We start from the raw sequence: 21,622 nt of genomic DNA, 5'->3' as shown, positions 1-21,622 counted from the left end.
ACCCAAAACCATCTAACATGAACTAAAAAGTGGTTTTGATCCTTAAATGTAAGGAAGCTACTGGGAATGCTAAGTGTATGAGAAATGCTTGGCCTCATTCTCCTAACCATCTTTTTGTGAAATGAATTCAAATATATCATTGGATTTGTGGTTTACATGTGGGTCCTACATATTTAATGATAGATTAACAAAAAAAAAAATGTATGGAGATGGTTAGGAGAATAAAGCTTAGACTTTCTCAATAACATATAGCATTACTTAGGAAATAATAATAACGAAACCAAATATTTCATTTTTGGGTCGGATAACCAAAGGTTATAGATTTAAGTTATCTTGATTGCCTGGATATTCTTGAAAAGTCCTAGTGCCCCACCATTGCTCTTATCAGTTCTCATTCTTTCTCTTTCCGGGCTATGATGTTGGCATACATGTTCTCAGGAGAACGAGGTTGCAAGGGAGGCTGGACCCATTAAATTAAAGCCTTTTATATTACGAGTTTTTAAACATAAATTAGCGTCTAAGAATGGCATCTTAAGCCTGCTTTTTTCATGCTTTATTTTTTTCAGTCAACCGTACGTCAAATTTAGTTGTATATCTTTTATATTTCTAAGTTATGAATTTCTCCAAAATGCTTAAATGCTCCTATTTTTCGCCAGCAAAACCAATGAAGTTTCTATTATCTTACAAGTACTGCCATTATGATGCTAAAAAATAGCTTAATTTTTCATATCTTTTTAACCTTCGAATTTGGAGCAGGAACTTGTAATTACTGAAAATCTTAATATTATAAGACAATAAATAACAATATTATTATATATTTCTTCAAGATATTTAAACAATATGCAATTATTTCATACACGTTAAAGTGTAGGGCACATGTTTTATTTGTGCGGATACCTCATTTGGCGTAGCTTTTGCTACCCTCCTTAGTATTTGATTGGCTCTGTTTCATGGTTCCTCTTGTCTTGTTCAAAGGTGATTCATTTCTCACCATTTTAGCTTTCAACCAAGGCCACCTCTTCTCGGCCGTGTGCTCCGATCATTGGTGACTGCCATCATCAATTTTTATTTTTTTTTGGGACTGCTTTTAAGGTATCTAGATATGCCAATTTTTTAACACACTCAGTTGTTAAATGGGCCACTTCCTACTCGGTGTTTGGAAGCATTCTCAATAATTCTCCTTTTATTTTTTCTCTTAGTATTATGAGTAACAAAGACATTCCTTTGTAATTTGTTTGTTCTTCCCCATTCCCCGTTTTCCCTCATATGAATAGAAAAAATAAAATAAAATTGGTCTTAAATCCTCATTACTGTTTTTCATTTGTAAATTTGCTGTATAAAGTTTTCCTTGCAACTAGTACTTCAAATACAATTCGTTTAACTCATGACACAACTAATACTTCAAATACAATTCATTCAACTCATGACACGTGCTCTAAAAATGAATGTTGGTTTAATAGAATTCCTCCTACCAACTTTAGAGAGAAACTTTATCTCTTACTAATTTGTCCTCCAATATCTATCTTCATACATAGCAATTAATTGTAGCGATAGATTAAATAAAGTCTTTCAAACTGCCTAGCCAGCAACACTGAAGGGTCATTAAAAGTTCATAAAACAGAGAACCTACCAAGAAGACCAAGAGATAAATAGAAATTTCGTCTTTATATTGATATATCATACTTTTACTTTACTTATTATCCTACCATGTAGATACTGTAGTATTAATTAACCCCTTTTTTTTTAATAAGAAATAATCTAAAAGCCAATTGATACTTTTTTTTTTTTTGAAAGAATTGTGTGTCTATATTATAAATGGATCATTGACAAAGCAATTGCTCAGTCAATACAATGTCTCGAATATAAGAGAGACCCTCTTCCAGCCATACAGTATCATTGGCCTGTGTAAGAGCCAATTTTGCTAGCCTATGAGCCACTTTATTCACCTCACGATTCACATACTCTACTTTCCACTTAGGGATAGCATTAAGACCAAACCTAACATCATCAATCAAATGGCCTAAAAGGCTATGATTGCCAATTGATACTCACACGTCAACATAATAAAATAGTTACACAATAAAAGTATATGGCAATATAGAGTCCACCTATTCAAACAAGTGGTTAGATAACCCATAATTTATTTGGACAGATGAATCTTATATGAACCATTTCACCTTATCGATTATAATTAATGAAATTACATTTAACAATTCACATATATCCTAAAATCAATCATTGAATCTGCCTTTCACTTAAATAGGTCCGACAAATGATAATTGAATTAAGGTGTAGCTTCTAACATCAACCAATGAAATAAATTAGGCAAGGTTGGGTCGGTGGGGTTGGGACCAGCCTTGTACACTTGGGAGTCCCCAGCTATAGTTGCAACCTCGATAGGTCCATTCGTCCTATAAAGTGTCAACAAAGATATGACTCCTAGAATTACTTTTGAGTACGCTTTTGATCAACTCGTGCTGGACTAAATATCAAGAGCAAAAAGAAAAAGCCATTAGACACAGCCAAAAGCTTCTCCATTTGTATCCAAGTAATGTTATAAGCCTTCAAATCAAAATTTTATGTCATTATTATCCCGTTTAATTGACATTTACGTACCAATTAACTCTTGAATAAGTTATTGTTAAGAAAAAAAAGAAGAAGGGATTTATAACATTATTTTTTGTACCCTCAAGGCCTCCTTGGAGTAGATAAGGTGATATAGAATAAGGGTATGTTTGAGATTGCGGTTTCAATAAGTACGATTTTAAAAATTGAGTTTTTGAAATACATGTTAAAAAATAACTTTTTATCAAATATTTGTTACGCGAAATTGTGATTTTGGTTTAAATTTGTATTTTTTCAAAGGGTTAAATACTAAATACCCCTATGGGGTTTTGTTGCTTTACTTTTTTCTCCTTAGGGTTTGATTTTTATCACAGGAGGTCCTTGTGGTTTTGATAATAGACCAAATTAATCAGTTGACTTAACTGAAATTCATGTGAGCCAATTAAATGTTGACACGTGACACCTACTTAATTTTTTTTAAATAAAAAAAATGTATTTTTAAAAAAACAAAAGAAAAAAAATTGGGGCCACCCCCTTGGCTCCAAGGGGGTGGCCGAAACCACCCCCGAGCCACCCCCATGGAAACTAGGGGGTCCCTTGGGCACCCCTTAGCCATAAGAGCCACCCCTAATTTTTTTTGGTTTTTATTTTTTAATTTTTTTTAAAAAAAAAATTAAGTAGGTGCCACTTGTCAACATTTGATTAATCAACATAGACTTCCGTTAAGTCAACTAACGGTCAACTAAAATGGCTAATTTGGTCTATTATCAAAACTACAGGAACCTCATATGATAAAAATCAAACCCTAGAGAAAAAAAAAATAAAACAACGAAACCCCAAAAAAGTATTTAGTATTTAACCCTTTTTCAAATAAGCATCCTTAACTTGCTTATAGAAATTGTGAATTTTTTTCTTATTATTTTAGATTAAGTATTTTTTAAATCGTAATATCAAATGCCTTATATTTTACTATATCTTTTAAAAACGCGCACCGTTGCGTAGTTCACTTGCTTTGGACAGATAAGTTGTATGTCTTATGTTGTTTGGAGCATATAAATTCAAAAATTCTTTTAACTTACCCGAAATTTTATAAAATTTAGACACTAACAACAAAACAAAAAAATCAACATCCGTAATTGTATACGTGCAATGCAAAGTATCTGGAAGAAAGATATAGGCAAGTTACGGAGTAGATAAGGTGGGCCATTATCTGTAGTATAAGACATGTATGTGGGAACATCCTCAACAGTTTTCTACTATTAAGCAGCCTATATTTATGTCTTTCTAGTTTATTCCAAGGAACATTTTCTATGTTGTTTTTCTTTTTCTAATGCCACGTATTATTACATGATGTTTTGCTTAAATTTGACATGTGAATACAAATTGTTACTTTTAATTTTATTCCTTGAAGAGGAATTAACAAAAGAATATCAATTTAAATTCTGAATTTAGAAAAATATCAAGAGAAATAAACAATTTTCATTGTTTTTTAAATTAGACAAAAATTTTCTTTAAACCAGTCTGGAGGAAATATCCTCCAAGTGTCTATAAATATTTAAAACGCACATTAAATTCTTAAGGTTTTATTAATTGTAGTTTACTAACTTAGACTAACGTTTTAAATGTTTATAAACACTTGACACTATTTTAAATGAGTTGAAAAATATTTCTTTTAGACCGATTTAGAAGAAATTTTTGTCTTTTTAGATTTATGTACCAAATTCAATTAAGTGGAATATTCCTTTATACTATTTTTTTTTTTGTTTTTTTTTTTTTGGGCTTCGAGAACTTTTTATGAAATCCTTAAACTCCAAATTTAGAATATATTATTTGGATATGGGTTGGGCCCCGTATCTATCGATTCGAGAGTGAAACATATACATCTCCTATGACATCTTATAAGACAAGTATTTTAATCTCAACCGTCTAATTTCAAGTATTTTAATCTCAATCGTCCAATTTCACTAAAATAGTGTAATATTATTATTAAAGAAAAAAAAAAACTTTTCGGGGGTGCAGGGCATTAAGTGTTGACTTTCTCCAAAAATTAAAAAAAAAAAAAAAGAAAAAAAAAAAAGACAAAGGTAGAATAAAACGGTTAAAAAAAGAAGGATTTGGCTTAAATTTTTCCCTAAATATATTCTGTTAAAAAATAAACGGACAAGATTGTAAAAGAATAGAATAAAAATGCTATTTAAATGTTTTTCACTGGAAGCAATTTTGTTCATTTATTTTTTAACCGAAGATCTTCAGTAAAAAAAATTGAGTAAAATGAAAGGCAAATCCAAAAATAAAAAAAAATAAAAAAATCCATATAAGCAAAGAGATGGCCAACATTACATGGGCGGTGCCATCGTCACCGGATCTTTGCCAATAAAATAACGACTTTGTCTGGCCATATCCTTTCCAAGAGACCTTTTTCTCTTTTCTCCTGCCATTTTCATCTATCATCGCCATCTTCATCTTCATCCTCATAATTCATTCATTTCATTCACACCCTTCTCTTTTCTCCCTCTCTCTGAATTACAAATCTCAAAAGCTTAAAAAGTTAGAGAGAGAGAAACACACGCAGAGCAATAATTCACTTTTTCTTTCCAAGTATCTTCCCCTTCCTCTCTCTCTCTCTCTCTCTCTTTTTCTCTTTATTGCCAGCTCTGCGAGCTCGTCCTTCCCATAACACCCATTTTTTCATCTTTCTCAATCCCATCATCATCACCTTCACAGAGAGACCGATCTCAGGTACGTCGATTCCCTCTGACCATCACTTCCTCAATTCTCATGCTCTAATCAGCCTTTTTTCAATCCTACGATTACTGCTATTTAGGAGATCTCTTTGTTTCCATGTTTGTGTTCTGATCCCTTTATCGGATTGTTATTGTGATTTAGAATTGGTTTCCTGATCTGGGTCTACGTGATATTCTGCGCATTTTAATGGGTTTTGATTGTTTTAATCTTTTGTTGGTCCTTTTGTATTGAATTTGAGCTTTGATGTGATGGGTATGTGGTTTCTTGGATTGTTTGTCATTGGTTACTTGCTTGATCATGTGTCTGAGTTTGTTGTTCGTCTGTTAGTTGTCTGATCTTTCATTTTATATGTGATTTTTCTTCACTTAAATTTGTTTCGAAGCTCCAACAGTTTTTCATGGCTGCTCTTTGCTTTTGTCTTTGTTAAAGAGATGTCAATACAAAACTAAGTCTAGAAAACAAGGAGATCAAAATATTGAGCTGTGCGTAGGAGTAAATCAGGTGATTCATTATTATTTTTTGGGTTCTTGATGTCTTGATGTATTTTGATCGACAATTTCCAGGTCAGTCTTGAACATAATCACTAAGAAAATCTGATTGCTGATTAGAATTTCGATTCAGCCGTGAATAGTCATTAACTTATGATTTAGTATTGCATACTCTATTATTATTTTAGAGATTTCGATAGTTTTTGAGTGATGGGAGTACTGACCAGATGTTGAAGACATGGAATGCTTTCCCATATTGATTTCAATGAGCTTGTTTTAGGGATAATATGATTTGGTGCAAGAATGGATGGAGGCTCATCCTATTAAGTGTTTGCAGTGATTGCATGATGAAATTTTCAACTTGGTTTTATTGCATTTTGTTTGAGGTGTTAATTTGGGACAGTAGGCAACTTCAGGACATGCTTTGACAGGTCTTGTCTACCTGATATGCGGAATATGGATATTTAGTTTGAATAATCGATTGGTCACAGAACTATATGGAGGTTACCAAGGATATGCACATGGAGTTACCAAGGACATCCACATTCAGAAGGGTCATCACTTTGGCAACTGAATAAGAATGCTCATTTTTTATTTTCCACTACTTGTGTCTTCTTCAATTTAGTGCTTTGGTAAGCTTACATGCAGGATATATGGTAACAAAACACACAAAATTTGATGTTATTGTATTTGACAAGTGTTTTTTATGGACTAGTTCGCAAGTTGATTGCAGCAAATAATATGAAATTCCAACAATGAGATTGACTCTAAGGAAAACCTCTCCTCTGGACTATTCATCTGGCTTTTTAATGATTAAACCAGAATCAGCCAAGTCTGAACTCTTTGGAAGGACCATTTGAAATGGAACTTGGATCATAAAGACTTCAAGTTATAATATCTAAAAAGTTGTTCTAATTATTACCATTAGTGTTTTTATTTTTTCATAATAGTTAAGTGGCTTCAATTGGTAGAGGAACAGGTAATACGGCTGTGGAAAAAAGGGTAATTTAGCTGTGGAGTGATGAAGCTATGGGAATCATAGGACACTATGACCATTCTCAAGGATAATTTCAATGGGATTGCTTGGTCATTGCATGTCCACTCTCAAATGTTCACATGCGAACATGAAGAAAGAAACAAAGAAAAAAGCACTTTTGTGGGCATGTTTTAGGGTGTCAAGGGGTGGAATTTCATTATTTCCTAGCTGATATATCGCCGTGAATGGAAGGCCATTCAAAAATCTAAGCAACAGCTGAATCTTGTAGAGAAATATCTTGGAGCATATTTGGGATAAGGAAGTCAATTATTTTTAAATTCATTGAAAGAGTATAAAGGACTAAATTTCTGCACTATGGGAAGCAATGAGATGGAAGCTGAGTACATGTATAAGAGTCAAATTCTACTCATCTGATGAGGATAAGGGAAGGGTTCTCTACTATTTCCAACTGTAGCATGGGTTGTGGTGGATGGTGAAGTGAGCAACGGAATAGGGGGCAGGAGGCTATGGTCCCCCTGGGTCTTAGAAATCCTTCTATACTTCTCTGTTAAAATGTAAGCATTTTACATAAATGCACCCCTCCCTCCCCCACCCCCCCCCCCCCCCCCCCCCCTTTTTTTTTTTTTGGAATCTTAGCACCACTTGATATATTTACCTGCCCCCCTTGTACAATATTCTTGACTCCATTGCTTCTGATTTTGACGATTGAAACAAAGATATGATGGAGTGTGCAGCGCAGAGTCAAGATACCAAATTCAATGCAAATGCTAGACCTGACACTAAGGGTTGAGATGTTTGAATCCTAACCACAATCTATTGGATACAAGGAAGCGTTAGGCATACACATGCATCTGCTTGTTGCATAGTAGGTATCTGCTATAGTGGCAAATGTGTCTGTCATGGAGGTTTTCTGTCTTGAAAAATCAGTAAGTTGATATTTCAGCTTTATGGGGATGTAGGCTTAACCTGGATGTGATAAGTACTGGCAATTCAAACTCGTCAACCATCATGAGAAGATACTACAATAATAATTAGAATAATAGAGATAAGATGAACTTTTAAGGATCTCTATGAAATCTTCTCCAAGTATCTATGCTAATCCACATTGAGTTATGACTGATTCAATTTTATTTTTTTTAACTTTTGCCTGGGCAGTTCTTTATTTGTTGACCTTGACGCAGTTGCACAAATTGACTTTATTGTCTGTGAAGCTGTCACCTCTCTGTATGTAGCAGAACCATTCAAGCAAAATGAATGACATTCTTGCCTGATTATATTTAGGGTCTTCTAATTGTTCTTTTACTTTTATTTTTTCGTTCTTTTTTGTTCTCTGGTAAACTACTGTCTTTTTTTAACTTGCTTATCTAATGCATAGGGATCACCTAAAGCAGCTAATGTGGTTAACAGACATTATAAAGTTATGATGTTAACATAGAGAGTAGGCTCCTGATCTGTTGCTTTTGTTCTTGACATCTTTTCAATTTCCATGTTTTTCTTGTCATGCAGTTGACTCTTGTGAAATTTCTAGACACAAGAACGTAGGAGTTCCAAGAATATCATTTTTGGCTTTTCTGGAACAGTGATAAAGAAGGCTTTGAGGCAATGTCTAGCTCTGCAAAGTTGGATCCTGCATTTCAGCAGGGAGCGGGTCAGAGAGTGTATCCTTACTATGAGCTGTGAAATAAGAAATGAACTTGTGGACTATTATTTGTTTATTGTTTTGGATACAAGAGAGGACAAACTTTATATAGATTTACTACCACTGCAAACAGAAAGTTATGGATTATAATTCACTTTCAGTTGTGTACGTCTGACGTCTGACTTTTCCTGGTTATTTTGTTATATGTTGACATGCTGCCTTTTTACATTTAGATGTTGAACTTAACATCTTATAGAGGGACTGAAATTTGGCGAATCGAGAACTTTCAGCCTGTTCCATTGCCAAAGTCTGAATATGGAAAATTCTACATGGGGGATAGCTACATTGTCTTGCAGGTGCAAACTGTATTCAATGCTCTTCTCTCTCTCTCTCTCTCTCTCTCTCTCTCTCAATTCTTATATTCAGTATTTATATTCTTTACTTCACATGAATCCTGTAATTAAACTTCAATATCTATGTGCTTTGTGCTTTATAATTTTCTCTTGGAAAATGTACATATTGAACTGTTTGTCCTGAAATATTATTCTGAACTCATTCTTTTATTGTCCTAAGTTAGTTGGAGTGGACATAAGGATGAAGTGGCTGCTTTTTTGGGGTTAAAAAGTACGATAGAAAGTTTTGTGGGATGTATGCACCAATTAGGAGTCATAATATGGTACATGATATTACATATGACCCAAATTACTTAAATTTTCAATTCTTCTCTGTCTGCCCTTTTGGTGGTTGTTCCACCACAGAGAGGGGGGGGGGGGGGGGGGTGTGGGTGGGGGAAACAGGAATTCAAAGCAAATAACTACAGATGCATATGAGAAAAAGAGGCCTTGTATTCTTTTGGAATGTATAGATTCTATGCCTTTCATATTTCTTCATGTGCTTACTTGTCAAGCATTTCTGTAGACAACACAAGGCAAAGGAGGTGCTTATCTCCTTGACATACACTTCTGGATTGGGAAAGATTCGAGTCAGGTGTGCCTTTTTCTATTTTTCATCAATCATAGTTTAGACTTACCTTTAAATGTTTGTGCTCATAAAAAGATAAGAATTGACGTAAAAATAAAGTTTCTAAACTTGATAACTTCTTATAGGATGAAGCCGGAACGGCAGCTATAAAAACTGTTGAACTTGATGCGGTTCTTGGAGGACGTGCAGTACAGCACAGGGAATTACAAGGACATGAATCTGACAAATTTTTGTCATACTTTAAACCTTGTATTATACCATTGGAAGGCGGTGTTGCATCAGGATTTAAAACACCTGAGGTAGAAGAATTTGACACACGTCTGTATGTCTGTAAAGGAAAACGAGTTGTCAGAATGAAACAGGCAGGGCAAACTAACTTCACGAGTTCAATGAAAATTCTTTAGAAATGGATTTGCATGGATCAAGGAATTACCACTCTCCATTTTTCTTGTGCAGGTCCCTTTTGCTCGGTCATCACTGAATCATGATGATGTATTTATCCTGGACACTCAGAATAAGATTTATCAGTTCAATGGTGCAAATTCCAATATCCAGGAGAGGGCGAAGGCATTGGAAGTAATACAGTTTTTGAAGGAAAAGTATCACGTGGGGACGTGTGATGTTGCAATTGTTGGTAAGAACACATGTATATAAAATTGTTATGATGCCTTATTTCTGTCTACTACTCTCAACAAGCCTACATTATCCTACCATATTTTCTTTTTATTCATATGTATTTGTATCCATGGTTCTTCATTTGATTACTAAATTGTACTGCCATGCCAGATGATGGGAAGTTGGATACTGAGTCAGACTCAGGTGAGTTCTGGGTCCTCTTTGGTGGTTTCGCTCCAATTGGCAAGAAGGTCGCCAGTGAAGATGATGTTATTCCTGAGGCCACTCCTGCAAAACTTTATGGGTATTTTCCTCTTCCATTATTTTATTAGTGTGCAAAAGTGAGGCTTTCTTTAGTGAATTTCCTCTTTACTTTTCTCTTTGATTTTTACTTCCAATTCAAAAGCATTATTTTTTTGAGTAGTGGTAGCAACATCTGGAAATGTGAAGCATATTTAAATTTGTCTAAATTTGTTATCCTTCACTTTGTGCCTTGTGGTTCAAGAATTGGAATTTAAGAGTTTGTGGTGCTCATGTATACACCTTCCTACCCTTCCCAAAAAAAGAAAAAATAAATGTTTGTAAATTAATTTATTTTATATCATTTTGGCCCTTTGGGAGAGCTGACACTTGGAAACTGTAACTTTGCATTTATGTGGTATCTGCCAGTTCCATAATTTATTTGTAAGCATGACAGTATTACCCCAGGTGGGAAATTGCTCCCTTTTCTTGCGGATAGGGCAGTTACTAGTAACATTCTAGAGTGCAAGATACAATGAGTTTCGGGTCAGTGGCTTTACTCTGCATCTCTGTCTAGTGTGTTCTCCCTAAGTGCATGAATATCTACAGATTCAGAACAGCTTCATCGTTAACTGTTCTTTTCACTCCATTGATCCTCCATCTTCATCTGCTTTTCATCCCCTATGTGAATATATACATGTATATATGTAGGTATATTTTTATACATACACACATAAGTGTCTGTGTATATATATGAATAGAAAAAAAGTGTCTATGTATATATAAGTACCTATTTCAACCTGTGTTGCGCCCCCACTGCAATTTTTAATGAATTAATTATTTATTAAAAAAAAATCATTAAAAATTGTGTGCGTGTGTTTCCCCCCTCCTCCTTATGCTCTCTTTGGAAGCTATGAGTTTTTCAAGGATTATTTCTTGGTATCTTTACTTATCATTGGCCGTTGAATAATATTCAATCAAGTTTTCAAAAAATAAAAGAGGCCAACTTTTTGATTTTAAACATTTGTTCAGGCAACTTCAAGGATATAAATATGCTTGCATTAATGACTTCAAGGGATTAGAGTAAATGAAACTACATACGTTTTCATTAGTGTCCTTGCTCTTACGGTCAAGTGTCCAACAAAGAGGCTGATAGTTTTATATATCAACACCTTCTTAAATTTCAATTTTTATTTTTTATTTTTTATTTTCCTTTAATAATTTTATTACCCTTTTCATATTGAGTTTCTTGCTTTCCTTCTTGGAATGTTCCAAACCTTGTCCACTTTCAGAAAGTCAAAGTATTTTTCTTACATCTTATCATATTTCCACATCATAATTCAAAAAGCCAATCAAGACTCGTTAGAAGTTGTGCCACCTTTGGCCATTTCCTTAAGAGTGGTATACTTTTTCTTGTTCATTAACATGGGCATTGGACCATGTCATTTCAAACCAAGACACTCAAACTGAGATCAAGGGAGTTTGTTTTCTAAAGCTATATGTTTGTCTCCTCATTGAGGTTCTTGCATGGCTGTGTTTCATGATGTCTCCCATTATCAGCATAATGTTAACTTGTTTTTGCTGGTTTCTACAGCATTACTGATGGACAGGTGAAGATAATAGAAGGTGAACTATCCAAATCCCTGTTGGAAAACAACAGATGCTATCTACTAGACTGTGGTTCTGAGGTATTTGTTTGGGTTGGCCGGGTAACGCAAGTGGAGGAGAGAAAAACCGCCATCCAAGCGGCTGAGGTAGTGGCGTAGCATGCAGTTATTCATATCTTAATAAAAACAGGGATTCTTAACTTCAGATTTTATCTCCAGGAATTTGTTGCTAGTCAAAATAGGCCAAAATCTACTCGTATTACTCGGCTTATTCAAGGTTATGAGACGCATTCATTTAAGTCCAACTTTGATTCTTGGCCCTTGGGCTCTGCTACTCCTGGCAATGAGGAAGGAAGAGGCAAAGTAGCAGGTAGTCTTCATATCCTTGTGTGTAAATTACAGGATTATTTTTTTCCTGGTAAACCTTATGAAGTATTGTATTTCGTGCACTACTAGCTTTGTTGAAGCAACAAGGGGTTGGTGTCAAGGGCATGACAAAAAGTGCTCCTGTGAACGAGGAAGTCCCACCTTTGCTTGAGGGAGGTGGAAAGATGGAGGTCTAGTTGTTAACTTTTCATCATTGCTTTTGGAAATGAGCTGATTAATTAGGATGGTTCAAATCAAGTATCTTTCAAAATATTGACCATTGCTTTTTCCTCAGGTATGGCGCATCAATGGCAGTGCCAAGACTCCATTGCCCAGAGAGGATATTGGTAAATTTTATAGTGGAGATTGCTACATTGTTCTCTATACCTACCACTCCGGAGATAGGAAAGAAGATTATCTTTTGTGCTGTTGGTTTGGAAAGGATAGCATTGAGGTAAATTACTTTGTTCTAGTTTGTGTTTGATTTTTGTTTTTAAAAGAATGGCTTTATACAGTTCTTGTAATATCCTCTGCAGAGAGTTGTATCCTTATACCCTTTCGAGTGTAATAACTATGCAAGATTCTTTTTTACTTGGTAAGGTTAACGCAAGTAGCAATAGGTCTTAAACCCAATACTTCACCCTCTACCCTGTTCTTCCAAGAAGGAGAAGGTGCCATTTGAGCTAGAGGTCATAGGCCAATACAAGTACTATTTTATTGGACAGAGAAACAAATGCAGCTGTTTTTCTTGTCTAAGTTTGGATTTACATATTTCTTTGTCGGATTTCATTATTTCTGTATTTATTCCTACCAAAGATATAGTATACTATTGTTGTGTTTGGAAACTTGGTTTAGATTATTTATTCTCCACTTGTTTGAATCTACTTTTTCATTACTAAGGTAAATTTTGTGTATCCTCAACTAAAGGCCTGTTTGGGATTGCGTTTGAGAGACCTAAAAATGTTTTTAACACTCAAAAAGTCCGTTTGAAGAAAAGAGTACTTATTTGGTAAAAAAAATTAAAAGCATTTTTAAGGGTTTAAAAAGCCTAAAAATGGTCAAAACGTATTTTTAGCAAAAGCTTAAAAATGAAGCTTTTGCCCAAAAGCTCTTTTTGACTTAAAAGCTCTATTTCTCAAAAACAATCCCAAATAGGCTCTAAGAATATGTTATCTGAATAATCTAAGGTTGTCTACACATTTTAGATGGTTATCTGCATAATCATTTGTTATTCATCTCTTAACTTGCATCCATTACATTTTACTGATGCTTTCATAAAAGAAAAGAGTGCTAATACTTTCATTTGGTTCTCTCACTCTCTTTTGATGTACACTTTTAGATGGGTTTTTTTTTTTTATTATTATTTTGTTTTATTTTTAGCGTTTACAGCTATAAAAATAATGACTTGATTATATTACAAAATTCAGGAGGACCAAAAGATGGCTATTCGCTTGGCTAATACAATGTTCAACTCATTAAAGGGGAGACCTGTTCAGGTAAAATATTGTTTTTTTTTTTTTTTTTTTTTTTTTTTTTTTTTCAAGTTGGGGAATGCGACATAAAACCTGTATATAATGAATGCTTCTTGCAGGGTCGCATATTTCAAGGTAAAGAACCACCACAATTTGTTGCACTTTTTCAACCTATGGTTGTCCTCAAGGTATCCTGCTTAAGCCTGCCTGAAAAATTCACCATGTACATCAAGATTTAATTATAATCGCTGTGATAAGATGTTTTATCTCAACTAGTGGTATTGTAGCTAACTGTTATAATTGATTGGTATATCTTTAGGGAGGTCTGAGCTCTGGTTACAAAAAAATTATAGCTGACAAAGGTCTGGTGGATGAAACTTACACAGCAGATTCTGTTGCACTCATTCGGATATCTGGAACTTCTGTTCATAACAATAAAGCAATGCAAGTTGATACAGTATGTGCTCATTGGGTTTCTTCTTCATTATACTTTAATTTGATTTTATACACTTTTAACATAGTATAATAGTGGGCAAGTCTCGAACATACTGGCTTCTTTGATGTTGGTTTGCATCTTTGGAATTTGGAAACTGTAATTGCCTGTTGTTTTGGTTACTGTGGTCAGTGTTTTGATTGTTGAATATCATTGGTCATGTTACATAATTTTTTCTTCATTTATTAACATTATATAACATCTAGAATTTTCATCTCTTATTTTGTTCTATTGGCATGCTATGACGTGTTATTGGAGTATCCAACCCAAAAGCTTAAGTTATCAGGTGGAGAGGTCAAATAAATACATATAACTATAATCAAATTTACACCCATCCAACGTGAGATTCCTTTACACCCTTCTTTATGTCCAGGTCCGACAGAAACCACAGCTAACACAAATGGTTCCGAGGACCCACCCAAAACTAAAACAGGGACAAACAGGTTTAGGTGTTTAGCATGTGGAGTCAAGCATACACCCATCAATTTGGAAATTCTCAACAATGATAATATAAAATTTATTTGAGCTTTTTGAAATATAATTATAAATGGTAAGTGGAGTAGATATAACTGTGGCATGAATAGGCTAGCAGCAAAAGAAATGCTATTTTTTTTTTTTTTCTATTAACTCCCCTTCCCCTTCTCCTTTGCAAATGCAAAACATTCTTAAGTTACGTCATTTGCAAGACATTGATCATCATTTGAGTCATCTAGTTATTAAAACAGAAATGACATACATAAATTTTCATCTTGTTTAGGTCGCAACGTCTTTGAACTCTATGGAGTGTTTTGTACTGCAATCTGGATCTTCAGTTTTCACCTGGCATGGAAATCAATGTACCTTTGAGCAGCAACAGCTAGCTGCAAAAGTTGCAGAGTTTTTGAAGGTATAGTTCTGACTGAAATGTGTTCTCTATTTGACTTTTCTAGAACATAATGTGGGTTTGAAATGTAGATGCATTGTTTCAAAGCATGGCCAAGCTAGGTCAATCTGTTAATAACTTGAACATAGTTCAGTAAAGCCCCTAATGCATGGCTCCTTCTTCTGAAGTATTTATTTTATGACTATTATCTGGCAGAACTATACCTATGACTTTGACATAATATCGAAACTGATTTTTATATGTTCCAAATTGATGATAATACTATTAGATGTCTACTATATGCTGGTCCAAGTTATTTTCAACTGAATAGATCGTTTTAGTTGAATCTACAATACATTACAACTTTTTAGTTAATTTATTGAGTCTTGGCATTTCTTCCATTGGTAGGAATATTCGATGATAGGTACACAAAAAACCAAATGGATGTGTTCTAGGAATTTATTTGTTGGAATGGCATCATAGCATACTTATGCTGAACATAGTTTCTAGCAGTCTTAAGCCAAGTTTTTGGAACTTATTACAGAAATCAGTTTCTTCCGTTTCCTTATATATCCTTTATAATCAACTTAACAATTATTTTCCTTATTCAGCCAGGAGTTGCTCTGAAACATGCCAAAGAAGGAACAGAGAGCTCAACCTTCTGGTTTGCCCTTGGAGGCAAACAAAGTTACACTAGCAAAAAAGTTGCTCAGGAGATTGTCAGAGATCCCCACTTGTTCACATTCTCAATCAACAAAGGTAGCATTTCTTTTTCATAAGTTCACTTGATGCTTCCACGTTAAATTTTCTTCTCCCATTAACTGACATTTGACCAACCCAAGTTTAATACGTTGTTGATAGTGCTCATCATCCATTCTAACTCTTCTTATTTTGATAATTTTTGTTGTCATGTGGAACCGCCCAGGAAAGTTTCAGGTGAGTTTTAGACTTCCTTGTATCTTGGCTCAGGTTTTCAGTGATTTCTGTACTCATTCTTAATTATTGTTGGGCAGGTAGAGGAAGTTTACAACTTTTGCCAGGACGATTTGTTGACAGAGGATATCTTGATACTCGACACACATGCTGAAGTCTTTGTTTGGGTTGGTTGGTCAGTAGACTCAAAAGAAAAGCAAAATACTTTCGAAATTGGCCAGGTTCTGCCTTTTATATTGTTTAGGCTTTTGTCATATTTCCCCTTTTATTATGTTCTCAAGTGTCGGAATGTTTCTTTTCTTTTTTTTTCCCAGAAATACATAGAGGTTGCTGCTTCTCTTGAGGGGTTGTCTCCACAAGTACCACTATACAAAGTCACTGAAGGAAATGAACCATGCTTTTTCACAACTTACTTTCAGTGGGATCATACAAAAGCTGTTGTATGTGTTGAAAGACAGATCTCTTTTAGCATTATTTTTTACACCTTTTTTAAAAAAACATTCTTAGAATCCTTATTTTCTTTGTTGACATTGAAGGCAAAGATATATATGCAAAGTTGAGAATAGAACTCTGTGTATAACACATGCTGATGAAATTAATTTGGCATATATATGCAAAGTTGAGAATAACACACTTTATATACCACATATGGATGAAATTATGTGGTATCTTTCTGTCAAGTAGGAAATAATAGAAAACACAGTTTGCCAATTGTAAGAGTTCGTGACATTCTCTTGAAAGTTTGTAAATGTTTTGGTTTTTCTAATTCACTCTTATCCCCATCTGATCAAGTTATGGGGGTCTCTTAACAAGAAGGAAACCATAGTGAGCAAGTGCAAAGTGCAGGAATTGAGAAAAACTTGGAAGAATGAGGAAACATAAAATAATGTCTCAGTAAGCAGTTTTGAAGCATTTATTACTGTGTGTGAAGATTGTAACTTGAGAAGCATCTAGAATGTAAAATACCATAGTATATGGCTACACCTTTTTAAGTGGTAGTATATAAGTGAAACTATGGTTTGGTATTTACATACTAATATTACCTGTTACCATTTGTGCAATGTAATGATTAATCAACTAATCTTAAGAATAATTTACCATATAAAAGGACAAATTAGCTTTTAAAATTCTTGGAAGTACATTCCCAAATGCTAAACTTGTTAGAGTTATGACTGAATACTCGCAAGTATTATTAACAGTCATTAGTTTATGGTGTGAAAAACGAATAACTTGCTAAAACAATAAATGAAAAAAGGAAGTTGCATGTTAAAAAATTTCCCATTTTTATGTTGATTTGGAGGTCATCCATTTATTATAAGTCTCTCTTTTCACATTTGTATTGGTTTGATTACTTTCATTTAAAAATTGTCTTGGGAATATCTCTTCATGAAATGCAGGTTCAAGGAAACTCATTCCAGAAGAAGATGGCGCTATTGTTAGGGATTGGACATGCTGTGGAGGTATTTTCCGATATAACTTAACCTCCTCTAACTGGTATTCAGTATTCTGTTTGTGAAATGAACTCAATCTGATTCATACAAGGAACACGTGGTCAGAAGTTCATTCTGACTGCCAATAAATTATAACCATAGTCTCTTTAGTGGCAAAGATCCTTTGTTATCCTACCCTTCAAATTAATATTTGATATTCCAGGTTCTTTTTATCCCCATATCATTTTTCCTACTTTTGTTACAGTATCGCATTATAAAAATGGTTTTTTTTTTTTTTTTGGCTTTCTAATGATGGGTTTTGATAAATTCTTGTGTATTAGGAGGTGTTTGGCAAACTGTGAATTTTTTCAGCCATGAATAGTGGGACTAGTTCTTAACTATTACTGTTTGGTAAAATTTATAAACCAAAGACCTGGTTCTTAATTTGATGTTTTTATGTTTAAAATTAAAACCAGACTGAACCAAAACATTTGTTTTGTATACCCCATATGTTTGAAATTATGCATGTGTGTGTTCCACTGATACTTCATTAAATCAAATTCTTTGCTAATGAAGTGACGGTATGATATTCTATTCTGGGCCAGGATAAATCCACTGGAAGTCAAGGAGGACCAACTCAAAGGGCTTCAGCTTTAGCTGCCTTATCTTCTGCATTCCATCCATCCTCCGGGAAATCAGGCTATGTGGTAAAAAAACTTCTAATGCCACTATTGTTTCATTAAAATTATTTTCACCTTTTCTTTTAGCCGTATAAATAATGTTCTCTTTACAGTAGTCTCAGGAGGCTCAACCTAATCTGTTTAAACAAGCAGCTATTGTAGAATAATGTGAGCAATCTAGTTTAAAGGCACCGAATTTGCATTAAATTGGGGGATCAAGAGGTTTGAAATTTAAGGATTAGTTGGGTATCTTTTGTGATTTGATAGTGTGAGGCATGTGGGTCCAGCAGGCCCACTGCTGGAAGTTCTTGAAGCATTGCCGAAAGGGAGTGCATCTGTATACTCTTTGGTCAAAAATGGGAGATACATGCCTTGGAGAAATGTAAACTGGTAGTGTGATGTCTTCATGTTGCTTCCTGCAGCTTGACAACTTTCACAAGAATAATATAGTATTTAGGTAATCACTTTTGCATGTCTCACATACTTAAATAATTCTTACTCGTCAAAATTGCAATTTCAAAGGAAAATAAATTGTTGTTATTATTATTATTATGACAATAATGACCCCTCTCTGTGGAAAATGCTTTGTGCATGTGTCACTTCATGTTACATCCAGGTTGAAGGTAAAGCAAGCTATATTGTGCCCTTGAACCTTAGGTCAGGTGGTAAAGGGAGAAGTGGGGTGAGGTTGGTTTTAGATTCAATTTCTTTGCCAAAATAATAAAATAAATGGATAGCAAGCAATACTTAAATGGGTTGTCAGCTTTCCATTCGAGGGATTTAGATGTTTTCACTGGTCTGACTTTCTGGAAGGTATCTGATGTCAAAGGAATCAGAAGCCACCATTCTATTTGGAGGGGTTAAATTAATTTGTTTGATTGTATTTGAAAGTTTGAAGGAAAATCTTTTTAGCTCAATGGAAACAGAACAAGAAAGGATTTGTTTAGCCATACTGTATACGGATTTGAGGGGAAACAAGATCTCTAGTTTGTAAGTCAACAAGGAAGTAATTTAATCCTATTAGTGGTGAGGCCAGCAGTATCAGGCCTTTGGAAATAGAGGAATGCTATACATGCGAACCATTTGTTCAAAAAGTTAATAGGAAATGATGGGAGTATGCTCCGATATACTCCCGAGTGTTGGATGCACACTTTGGAGCCGTCTGTTACACGTGACCTAAAAATATTTCTCCCAAATCATTTATTACTTGTAATATTATATTATTAGTAAGCACGAGAAGTTTCACAAATATTTTTGTAAGACAAGCATTTTCCTTGAAAATAGCTGTGCTTTCTGAGATAAGACATTTGACTTGTATTCCATGCATGTTAGTTGTTGCTTTCTTTCTATCTGCAATATACTTGGGTAATATGAGAGTGCTCAAAATGGGGTACTAGTAAGGAAACCTAAGGCACACTTTAGTTAATTGGAAAGGTCATTGCCCTTCCCTCTTTCTCTGTGGACAGTTGAATGGGGACCGCCCTTGTACTATGTGGTCGTGTTGGTTTTCAGAACATCTGATGGTAGCATTGGATCTGCACTACAAGTTGTAGCCTAATAATTTTTGGTGCAATTACATTTTTCGTTGTTGTGTTGCTTCATCTTGCTTCATCTTTCCTACTCCTACATTCAGCTCATGACTTTGGTGCAATTATAGTTGTCGTTGTGTTACTATATCTTTCATACTTCTGAATTGTTTTTATTCTTACTATATGTGTACACATCTTTGAGACGTACTTATACTTGATCAACTTCTGTGCTATCTTATGGTCAGGACAAATCCAATGGGTCAAATCAAGGACCTAGGCAAAGGGCCGAAGCTCTAGCTGCCTTAAACTCTGCGTTTAATTCATCCTCTGGAGGCAAAACTGCTGCTCCCAGGCCATCCGCCGCAGGTCAAGGATCACAAAGAGCAGCAGCAGTAGCTGCTCTTTCACAAGTTCTTACTGCTGAGAAAAAGCGATCACCTTCTCCTACTCCATCCAATAGCAGTCCTCCCCCAGAAGGTAACGCTTCTGGTATGGAATATGTTGTGGAAGTACATTAAACCTCTGAATTGTTTGCATAAAGTTATCCAAAGGTGCTATTTTGCAATGTTTTCCCATCAAGGAACTCCCCACACCAACACCACCCCCCCACACCAACAAAAAAACAGCCTTTTTTAATTCTTTTTGTTCCTCACCCCCCTTTCAGTTCATGTTTTACCACAGGTGATAGAGGGATGGACAGTTCTCATGTTAATCTCATCTATTAAAAAAAGATGTTTGACATGTTTTGGAAAATACGTAACCACAAACTTAGGTTAACCTAATCTCTTAGAAGATTATTTATTAATAAGAAAAAATGTTGTAACCACCACCTCACATCTGTTTTTCCTTGACAAGTAAATACCCTCGTGTTTGCTCAATTGTATCCAAAAGTTTTTAGCCTTTTGCTTATTTGAGTAATTGCTTCAGAAGCAAAAAATGAAAATTTGCAATCTGAAACAGAGGTTCCTGAAGAAGTTGCAGAAGTCAAGGAGACAGAGGAAGTTGCACCTGTCTCTGAAAGCAATGGGGAGGATTCTGAACCAAAGCAAGAGCAGGAGCAGCAAGATAGTGGAAGTGGTCAAACATTCGGTTATGATCAACTGAAGGCAAAATCTGATAATCCAGCGACTGGAATTGATCTTAAACGGAGGGAGGTTGGTTCTCTTGTAAATGTTTTCATTTTAGTTCATACGCGGAATTGATTGGTATTAATGTTTTTTTTTCTTTCTTTTTTTTATTTTTTTTCTGAATTTCCAGGCCTATCTGTCAGAGGAGGAATTCCAGACTATATTTGGGACAACCAAAGAGGCATTCTATAAATTGCCCAAGTGGAAGCAAGACATGCATAAGAGGAAATTTGATTTATTTTAGAGACCAAACTCAGAGAAAGAGTGAATCTTCCACCTTTTGCTTCTTTGTTCCCCAATTATGTTGATTGGTAGAACATGCCTGCCTGGTTTGCAATGTGTTAGCATTTTGCTACCTGCCCTTGTTGAAATAGCTGTGATAGCGTCGGTATTGATTGTGATGGCATCTGAAGAGTGATTCTTTTATTTTTATCCTTCTTTAACTGCTACTGCCTTTTGTAATGGTCTCACAGATTCTAGTTTAAAGACTTTAGGCATCTCAAATTCTTTTATTTGGTCAGTATGTATTTCTTTTTGTGGCTATTTGTCTGTCAAGAGGGGGTTGTATATGTATTTTGCATTTATACTCGATTCTAATATATGGAATGGAAATTTGTTTGTTGGTTGCCATTTATCACTTTTTTTTTTTTTTTTTTTTTTTTTTTTTTTTTTTTTTTTATTGCTGCTGTTGAATATTCTCAGTAGGGTTTGAAGGAATGTGAACTTATCCTCATTCGCTTTCATAATTCCTTTGTTGGCAGATTTCATTTTTCTTTCTGCCAGAAAAATTAGAAGGGTTTCATTAGTTGTTGCATAATTCATCTTCCATGAGTTAATAAACAGGTTTGTTTGA

At 34.6% G+C, this 21,622-nt stretch overlaps 1 protein-coding gene across 1 annotated transcript; it reads left to right on the top strand.

Moving 5' to 3' along the window:
• Positions 1 to 4,923: 4,923 nt before the first annotated feature.
• On the top strand, positions 4,924 to 21,391 carry VLN2 (villin 2). The gene is made up of 24 exons (XM_059606303.2): positions 4,924 to 5,304; positions 8,302 to 8,453; positions 8,691 to 8,790; positions 9,353 to 9,421; positions 9,541 to 9,777; positions 9,872 to 10,049; positions 10,202 to 10,334; positions 11,865 to 12,024; positions 12,097 to 12,247; positions 12,334 to 12,434; positions 12,539 to 12,697; positions 13,671 to 13,739; positions 13,835 to 13,903; positions 14,035 to 14,172; positions 14,966 to 15,094; positions 15,682 to 15,829; positions 15,996 to 16,006; positions 16,084 to 16,224; positions 16,318 to 16,443; positions 17,401 to 17,463; positions 18,039 to 18,140; positions 19,888 to 20,119; positions 20,603 to 20,796; positions 20,900 to 21,391. The coding sequence occupies exons 2-24, from the start codon at positions 8,398 to 8,400 to the stop codon at positions 21,011 to 21,013; spliced, it is 2,880 nt and encodes a 959-aa protein (XP_059462286.2). The 5' UTR covers positions 4,924 to 5,304; positions 8,302 to 8,397; the 3' UTR covers positions 21,014 to 21,391.
• The last annotated feature ends 231 nt before the right edge of the window (positions 21,392 to 21,622 follow it).

This window comes from Corylus avellana, chromosome 10, assembly GCF_965113065.1.
Source record: "Corylus avellana chromosome 10, dhCorAvel1.hap1.2, whole genome shotgun sequence".
NCBI classification, from domain to species: domain Eukaryota; kingdom Viridiplantae; phylum Streptophyta; class Magnoliopsida; order Fagales; family Betulaceae; genus Corylus; species Corylus avellana.
Note: the sequence above shows the minus strand (reverse complement) of the source record. Positions and strands in the feature narration are given on the sequence as shown.

What these genes read in the sequence shown, in the direction of transcription:
- VLN2 (XM_059606303.2), top strand. Translation starts at nt 8,398, where the DNA reads ATGTCTAGCTCTGCAAAGTTGGATCCTGCATTTCAGCAGGGAGCGGGT. An exon ending in CAGGGAGCGGGTCAGAGAGT is followed by an intron (nt 8,454 to 8,690) that starts GTATCCTTACTA and finishes AACATCTTATAG; the next exon opens with AGGGACTGAAATTTGGCGAA. An exon ending in AGGAAGAGGCAAAGTAGCAG is followed by an intron (nt 12,248 to 12,333) that starts GTAGTCTTCATA and finishes GTGCACTACTAG; the next exon opens with CTTTGTTGAAGCAACAAGGG.